This window comes from Macrobrachium nipponense, chromosome 35 (assembly GCF_015104395.2).
Source record: "Macrobrachium nipponense isolate FS-2020 chromosome 35, ASM1510439v2, whole genome shotgun sequence".
NCBI classification, from domain to species: domain Eukaryota; kingdom Metazoa; phylum Arthropoda; class Malacostraca; order Decapoda; family Palaemonidae; genus Macrobrachium; species Macrobrachium nipponense.
This window is the reverse complement of record NC_061096.1, coordinates 302,879-311,990: the sequence shown is the minus strand read 5'-3', so window position 1 is coordinate 311,990 and position 9,112 is coordinate 302,879. Positions and strand designations below refer to the sequence as shown.

The window sequence follows — 9,112 nt, the reverse complement described above, 5'->3', positions numbered from 1 at the left end:
AAGGAGTACAAGCAAGAGCAATAAAGTTAATTCCATCCATCAGGCAAATAGGTTACCAAAGACGACTAGAGAGCCTGAACATGTATGGCTTAGAAACACGACGATTGTGAGGAGAACTAATAAAAACAATGAAAATACTGAAAGGCATAACAAAAGTAGACAGTGACCTACATACATTAAACAAAAACCAGACCCATCTGTCTGTCATCCACTTGAACTGTGACCTTAAGAAAAAGACACAATGTCCTTGGACAGTGGACTGAGTCATGCGTCTAGCCAATTTATCCTCGAGAGGACTGGGCATATAAAGACCCAGGGCTGCAAGGGAGAGCCAGTCAGAGGGATGAGGCTCAGTGTAATATTATCTATTATCCCTTTTATCCTGACATGGGTGCATTTCACCCATTGCCAGGGTCGCACAGAAATTCTCACTACAGTTGTACGAAAACTTATCGATGACACATCGAAAGGTAATGTAGAAAATCATCCACTGTTAACATTTTAACAATCTATGATTGTTACAGAAATTGAAATCATATAACTCCTTTAACCAATTCTAAAGTCACCCTCAATGAGGTGATTTTCAAATCATTGCTGTTTGTATTTTATTGTACAAACAACCTTTTTGTTGTCTTTTCTTGTTTGAGGGAAAACCATCAAGTCCACTTCCCTCTGATGCTTTTTTTTTTTTTTTTTTTTTTTTTTTTTTGCCAGAGGATTTGTCAGAAAGGCTAATTGGAGGATAAGTGTCATCTGAGTGACTGCAAGAACAGTGCCTTCCTCTGGACTTGGTCTTCTTCATTCTCTCTCTCTCTGCTCTTCCATCGTCATTGTCTTCCCTCCTCCGGTTGAGGTGGGAGGGAGGTAGGGAGTATAGGACTGCTTGATGGCTGGTTTTGCCCCGCTTGGTATTCTGGGTCTATCCTGTGGCCTGCTTGGCTGCAGGGATTTTTCTAGATTGCTTTTTGGTAACCTTGAAGTTTCTTCTTCCCATAAGCTCTCATCTTGGTGCACTGTTCTTATATTCATCATTAATTATGTCAATTATTTTTATTTTATATACCAGGAAATTCTTTTCCAACTCATTATTTCAAGTTTTCTGTTACTCTAGTGCAGGTGACTTCATATTTGATGACCTCCAGGAGAAAATGTGTTTGAAACAAGCAGACTGTCACCAATGCAGCTTTTGTTATTTCTGGAGGTTTCATACTAATCATAATAGGTCAGCCCTAGTATTATTAAAGTGTCCATTTCTGATTGGCACCAGCTGAAGAACGTCTCAGTCTTATTCATGCAATGACCTGAACTGAGTGATCACAGATGTTCCAGCCTGTGGGGAAGGGCTTGGGAGTGGTTTTGTCAGACAGATGGACTGAGCTCTAGGAAAACTCAACCCTATTTGATGAGCCCATCTTACTGCACGTGATTTCCCTTGTAACGGTTTTGTAAGTTTCCTCCAGAACTATCTACAAGCTGCTTACTTTACAGGGCATACCATTCTTCTCATTCCAGTGGGATGCTACATTGTGAGTCACAGGCAGACTCACACCAGGAGCCCTCAAGTGCTCTCACACTGTGGACGATATTCACTTTAGTCTTGTTGATGCTGATTGTCCTTCAGTTTCAAAGGATCTGTAATGATACTTTAAAGCAACAGGCAACATTGCCTTCGTTTTGCTGACATGTGTTGATGATTATGTGTAAATGTTTATTTATCAGTTAAGAAATCTCTCTAATTGTTATCTTATTAATTTGTTTTCCCTTGTGATCACATACGTATGGAGAAATTTCTTTTACAGAAGCTGCTAGCCTTGTAGATGAATGACACTTGAGTCTTTGTCTTTGAGAATAATGACTTCTCATTTTAAATCAAGTCACTGAAATAAAGCCAAGTCATTTCCATTTTCTTTCCAGAAATGGCAGACTTTAAGCAGAAGCAAAATGAGACACTGGAAATACTCAAGGGTAAGGATCAATTCACTTTCCAGTTGACAGAGCAGTAACACCAATTATTGTCATTTGCAGATTAGGTATTATTGAATTTTACCTCTCAAGTAACATTTGATAAATATTTCTAACCTTCCAAGCAAAGTAGTATCTGGTCTACCTTTTGGAAGTATCTGAAACAGTGTATTTCCTCTTCACTTACAACTTCACTGAAAGGTTTGACCAGATGGTCTCTCTCTGCTCTCCTTTCAGGATATGGAGACCTTCAGCAGAAGCAGAACGACATACTAGCAAAGCTTTCAGGTAAGGAATGCATTCATGTTCAGCTGACATAGTAGCAATGCCGCTATTACTGTCAATTATTTTTCAGATTATTGAATTTTATCTTTCACATAACAAATGATAAGTATTTTTTACCTTCCAAGCAAAGTACTATATGGTCTACCTTTTGGAGGTATCTGAAACAGTGTATCTCCTTTTCACTCATAACTTCACTGAAAGGTTTGACCAGATGGTCTCTCTCTGCTCTCTTTCAGGATATGGAGACCTTCAGCAGAAGCAGAACGACATACTAGCAAAGCTTTCAGGTAAGGAATGCATTCATGTTCAGCTGACATAGTAGCAATGCCGCTATTACTGTCAATTATTTTTCAGATTATTGAATTTTATCTCTCACATAACAAATGATAAGTATTTTTTACCTTCCAAGCAAAGTACTATATGGTCTACCTTTTGGAGGTATCTGAAACAGTGTATCTCCTTTTCACTCATAACTTCACTGAAAGGTTTGACCAGATGGTCTCTCTCTGCTCTCTTTCAGGATATGGAGACCTTCAGCAGAAGCAGAACGACATACTAGCAAAGCTTTCAGGTAAGGAATGCATTCATGTTCAGCTGACATAGTAGCAATGCCGCTATTACTGTCAATTATTTTTCAGATTAGTGAATTTTATCTTTCACATAACAAATGATAAGTATTTTTTACCTTCCAAGCAAAGTACTATATGGTCTACCTTTTGGAGGTATCTGAAACAGTGTATCTCCTTTTCACTCATAACTTCACTGAAAGGTTTGACCAGATGGTCTCTCTCTGCTCTCTTTCAGGATATGGAGACCTTCAGCAGAAGCAGAACGACATACTAGCAAAGCTTTCAGGTAAGGAATGCATTCATGTTCAGCTGACATAGTAGCAATGCCGCTATTACTGTCAATTATTTTTCAGATTATTGAATTTTATCTCTCACATAACAAATGATAAGTATTTTTTACCTTCCAAGCAAAGTACTATATGGTCTACCTTTTGGAGGTATCTGAAACAGTGTATCTCCTTTTCACTCATAACTTCACTGAAAGGTTTGACCAGATGGTCTCTCTCTGCTCTCTTTCAGGATATGGAGACCTTCAGCAGAAGCAGAACGACATACTAGCGAAGCTTTCAGGTAAGGACTGCATTCATGTTCAGCTGACATAGCAGCAATGCCACTATTACCGTTAAATTTATTTTGAGATGATTTAATTCTATCTCTTATATGACACATCCCTAAAGTTTCTTCTCATCTTCAACTGAGAGGAATTTGTTCCTCATTGAAAAAAACAATATTATTGTTCTCTTTTACCTGTCGTGCATCATTCAGGATTTGAGGAACTTCTGCAGGAAATCCCAGGTAGGTTTGAATCCTGCGTGCAGTTGTCCAGTGCAAATCTTCACCTTTGAGGGAATTAATGCTGGAAACAAAATCACTGACATTTGCGCTTATATATTGTGGTTCGAATCAATGAAGTCAGTGTTTTTGAAACGTTGTTTTCTATTTTCAGAAATGCATAAGAAGCTGGGCCATGCTGAAAACACTCCTCAAGGTAAGTAACTCAGTCTTTTTCTGACTTGCATTATTTGAGTTTGTAATCATGATCACGAATTGATCTCATCATTCATCTTTCTGTTGGAATCATTGACAACAAAATAAATTTCTTTTTGGAGGACTTCATCTTGACCTGGAACTCGTGAAAGGTACTTGTAACCCAGATAATGATATTTCTCTTTTTTTTTTCATAACAACATAATTGCCTGTCTGTTCATCATAATAATCCACTTTCTACCAAATCATTCGAAATTGGGATGGATCCCATGCAATGACTTTGCTTCTAAATGAATCACCATTTAGAATTCTTGACAGAAGTTAAACTTTACAAGTCTTTGCCTTTGTTTCTTTCAGGTGCAGTGAACAACACCCAGGACTCCTTGCAAAGTAAATGCATTTATTCACCCCATATTCAGGCAATGTAATGTAAAGAAATACTCATTGCAGTGTTCTTTTCTTCTTCTGTTCTTCCACACTTTGCATAAATCCGTCGTTGAATACCAGAAGAAATGATCGCTTTGCTCATGTGGCCTTTCTTTCCTCCCTGCTCTTTTTAGGTCTTTTTTTTTGGCAAAAGAGAGGAATCAATATAATTACATTTCCCTTTGTTAAAGTAACAGTCATATTGAATAAAAATTTCTTCCCTTGTCATTCTACTTCACGAGGAATATGGAGCCAGTTTTAAGAAATATTTTGAGTCTACCTCTAACAACAACAAATGGGACATGCCTGAAGAACCACTCAAATCCTGAGGGTTTTCATTCTAGGTTTAGGTAGTTCTGATTGCCTTCCTTGATATCAACAGATGCAAACCTTGAGACATCGTCCTTTCTTTTCTGTGTCCCATTTTCAGACTTCTGTCTCACTCCATAATAATCACAAAAGCAAGATAGATGAGGCTCCCGATTTTTGAGCCCTGCTCATTGCTTCAGTCTCTTGTGGGTCTTTCTCCCTTCAAAGTTCACCCTCGTCCACCTGATGACCTTCCAGAAAGAAATGAAAACTCTTTCTATAATAGGATCAGACGGATAGAATTCCAAGTCACTGTTTCAACTGTCTTTCATGCTTCAAGGAGCATTTGTCTTTCTTTAATATACAAATTATATCAGATTTCATAACGGGTTTTGGTTTCGTAATCATCTGTATACGTATTTAAGGGTTTAATTGCTTTTATCCAGCGTCATATCAATTTCAAGTCCTTATGTATGTTTTAGAAATAAGTCCAAGCCCTCTTTTTCTCCTGAAAGGACTCTAGCTAACCTCCCTCAGAACAAAAGAAAGGGACATTCCACAAGGCCTCTTTCCTCAAAACTATTAATCATTGCCTCCCGAACAGGCGTCGATGGGTGCACCCAAGGGAAGGACGAGTGCAGCCCCCTGGCAACATGCAGGAACTCCGTTGGGAGTTACAGCTGCTCCTGCAACCCACCTTCCGAGGGAGATGGGAGAATGTGTTCCTGCCCTTCTGGCTTTGCACAGAAGGGTTCAAAGTGTGAAGGTAAGACAGACTGCTTCATTGAAGTTTTACTCATTATTACCTTCTATATACATACATACATCTAACTTTGTTTTCATCGTCTTGACATTTTCCTCCTTTTTCTTACAATTCTTTCATCTTATTTTCTCCATATCGATTATTACCATGGAATCTCACAGACGTTGATGAGTGCGCCCAAGGGAAGGACGAGTGCAGCCCCCTGGCAACATGCAGGAACTCCGTTGGGAGTTACAGCTGCTCCTGCAACCCACCTTCCGAGGGAGATGGGCAAACCTGTGGTAAGGGAAGAGCAGATGTACCTTAGACTTTGTTAGTGATTTTCCTAAATAATCGAATGTTGTGTCCGATTGAGTGAAGTGTTTTATAGATCAGTGAAGATTTTATGCACATGTTATAAGCAAAGGAAAGTCAGAGCAGGAAGTTTTATGATCTTAAAGGCCATAGACTTTTATATTTATTGATATGCAACATTGTTACTGTTCTTCTTCTTCTTCTTCTTCTTCTTCTTCTTCTTCTTCTTCTTCTTGATTCTTATCTTTTACAAAAGTTATAATGATGTCCCTCTTTCTTCCATTTGTTTCCACACCACACCAACTTTCTACAGAATTTGCACCACACATCTTCTAATAACAAATTATGACTCTTCTTTGCCAGTACTGACCAAGAATACTCAACAATTATTTTTCCCAACAAGCAAGTCTCTTTCCCAGAACTTCCGCCACTTGTCTCTGATATTCCTCATCTGCTGCTCCTCCTCATCATCATCATCAAGTTCGTCTTCACTTCCTCTCCCAACAGACCGACCTTCCTTCCTTCCTTTGAAACCTGTCTTTTGTTTTCCTTCTTCCATGGCCAACATTCCCAAACATTTTGCAATGAACTTTTCCATCAATTCCTTAATTAGTTTGGTTGGCCAGTTGATGTTGTTTTTACCGATGTCAGGACCTTTCCAAGACCTGCTGGCAGATTTGTGGCAAAATGTTCTTCCATGTTTCTTATCTATTCAGTGACCTCAAAGGTTGTTTCTAGATTTTTATGCTGTTATCAATTTCCTCTTTTGATCCTTGTTCATCTTGGGTTCTTCTTCCTGTGGAATTTTCAACTTTCAAATTGTGCCTACAGTGTGGAGGGAGACCCTTTGCCTGTCTCTCTACGAGACAACTTCCTTCACTCCACAGGGACCCTTTTCAAGTCTCTTTTCTCCTTAATGACCAGACATCGACGAGTGCGCCCAAGGGAAGACCGAGTGCAGCCCCTACGCAGTATGCAAGAACTCCATTGGGAGTTACAGCTGCTTTTGCAAACCCCCTTACGAGGGTGATGGGAAAACCTGTGGTAAGGGAAGAAGAACCTTTGTCCTTCTGAGATTTTTCCTTCAGAGTAAAAGTCTGTGAACAAAGTCGGCAGAAAAGAGTCGAATTGCTCAGTTCACTGTGTTATCTCATCATCTACTTTCTTATCTCTTATAAATCAGTTCATGAAAGATCACTGTTGATGTCATTCAGTGTCATTTTGGCTCTTATGTAACCCTCCTCATTCCTGCAGTCCTCCTCCTCCTCCTCCTTCCAGGATTCCAGTGCGAAAGCCCCGCTGAACTCATCGAGGGTCTGGGATGTGTGAAGATTGTGAAGGAAAAGAAGACCTGGTCGGAAATGAATGCCACTTGCCACCGGGAAGGGTGGCGTCTGCTGGAGGACCTTACCGTTACCGCTTTACCAGCATTTACTCGGTCTTTTTCTCGTTATGGTAAGTGACTTTCTTTCATATCTAATAATAAGGCTTATCAACAGCAGAGAGAGAGAGAGAGAGAGAGAGAGAGAGAGAGAGAGAGAGAGAGAGAGAGAGAGAGGAACTTTTTTAATGTCATGTTATGCCACATACAAACAGACATTTATATCTTATATACATACATACTACATACAATACAATACATACATACATACCATACATACATACAACAATTACATACATACATACATACATACATACATACAGAAAGACGAATTGTTATTGATTAGCATTTATCAAAGAAAATATAATCATATATATATATACACACACACACACACACACACACACACACACACACACACACACATATATATATAATATATATATATATATATATATATATATATATAGATATATATATACATATATATAATATATATATGTATATATATATATATATATATGTGTGTGTGTGTGTGTGTGTGTGTGTGTGTGTCTGTGTAAATAAAGGTAATGTCATGGAGGAAAATGAAAAAGCAAGAACTGCCGAGATCTTTCGGTCTTAAACGTAAGGCGAGACCGAAAGATCTTGGCAGTTCTCGCTTTCTCACTTTCCTCCATGGCATTACCTTTATTTATACTTAGCATCACTTTTTATATATGTCATGATTAAGTATTCATATTTGCCATAGATACATACACATCACACACATCACACACACACACACACACATATATATATATATATATATATATATATATATATAGATATATATATATATATATATATATATATATATATATATATATATATATATATATATATATATATTATATATATATATATATATATATATATATAGTATCTATATATACATATATATATATGATATATATATAATATATATATATATATATATATATATATATATATATATATAATAGTTATAAAAATATTATTATATACTATATATATATATAATATATTATATAATATATATATATAATATATATATATTATATTATTATATATATTATAATATATATATATATGCAACTATAATAGCCATAATGCCCTCTTAACCTGTTGAATTCTTTGCTCTTTTTTGGATACACTTGTCACTACAAAGCCTGAAGATCCAAGTCCAAAGAAATTTCTTCGAAAGTTTATTTGAACTTGGATCTTCTGGCTTTGCAGTGACAAGCGTATCCCTAATTGAGAAAAGAATTGAACAAGTTAAGAGGGCATTGCAGCTACTGCAGTTGTATATGTATTTGGTAAAAAAGTGACCAGTATATTCTACATATATTATAATATATTATATATAATTATTTATATATTTAATTTATATTATTATATATATATATTTATACTATTATATTTATAATTATATATAATATATATATATTATATATATAATACTTATATATAGTAATTATATTATTAATATATATATATAATATTATATATTATAATATATATATATATTATAGTATTAAATATATTATTATAATATATATATATATATATATATATATATATATATATATATATATATATATATATATATATAATATATATATGATATATATATATATATATTTTTAATTTATATAATTTTATTATTATTATATATTATATATATATATATATATTTATAGGTATATAAATATTATATATATTATATATATATTATATTATATTATAATTACCTATATATATATATATATCTTATATATATTATATATATATTTTTAATTATATATAATCTATATCAATTATATATATATATTTATTTTTTTATATAATATATATATTATTAGATAATATTATATTTATATATATATATAAATATTTTAATTATATATATATAATATATATATATATATATATATATTATATCTATATAATAATATTCTATATATAATATTATATATAAATATCTATATATATATATATATTATTATATATAGATAGATAGATTATATATACATATATTATATATATATATATATATATATATATATATATATATATCGAGCTACAAATGTCCTTTAATATCTAATCTCTCTACCT

The 9,112-nt window shown here is 34.4% G+C and overlaps 1 protein-coding gene across 21 annotated transcripts in view; it reads left to right on the top strand.

Moving 5' to 3' along the window:
* Nucleotides 1-330: 330 nt before the first annotated feature.
* Nucleotides 331-9,112, top strand: part of LOC135208391 (latent-transforming growth factor beta-binding protein 1-like) — a 14,365-nt gene continuing 5,583 nt past the window's right edge. The window contains exons 1-14 of one of the 21 annotated variants that reach the window (XM_064240495.1): nucleotides 331-470; nucleotides 1,915-1,965; nucleotides 2,200-2,250; nucleotides 2,484-2,534; nucleotides 2,768-2,818; nucleotides 3,052-3,102; nucleotides 3,336-3,386; nucleotides 3,582-3,611; nucleotides 3,763-3,804; nucleotides 4,161-4,193; nucleotides 5,143-5,304; nucleotides 5,463-5,582; nucleotides 6,520-6,639; nucleotides 6,874-7,050. In XM_064240495.1, the coding sequence (XP_064096565.1) occupies nucleotides 344-470; nucleotides 1,915-1,965; nucleotides 2,200-2,250; nucleotides 2,484-2,534; nucleotides 2,768-2,818; nucleotides 3,052-3,102; nucleotides 3,336-3,386; nucleotides 3,582-3,611; nucleotides 3,763-3,804; nucleotides 4,161-4,193; nucleotides 5,143-5,304; nucleotides 5,463-5,582; nucleotides 6,520-6,639; nucleotides 6,874-7,050 (1,117 nt within the window). In that variant the 5' untranslated portion in view covers nucleotides 331-343. The remainder of the gene's footprint in view (nucleotides 471-1,914; nucleotides 1,966-2,199; nucleotides 2,251-2,483; nucleotides 2,535-2,767; nucleotides 2,819-3,051; nucleotides 3,103-3,335; nucleotides 3,387-3,581; nucleotides 3,612-3,762; nucleotides 3,805-4,160; nucleotides 4,194-5,142; nucleotides 5,305-5,462; nucleotides 5,583-6,519; nucleotides 6,640-6,873; nucleotides 7,051-9,112) is intronic. The other 20 variants (XM_064240500.1, XM_064240499.1, XM_064240498.1 and 17 more) reach the window with 20 other exon arrangements.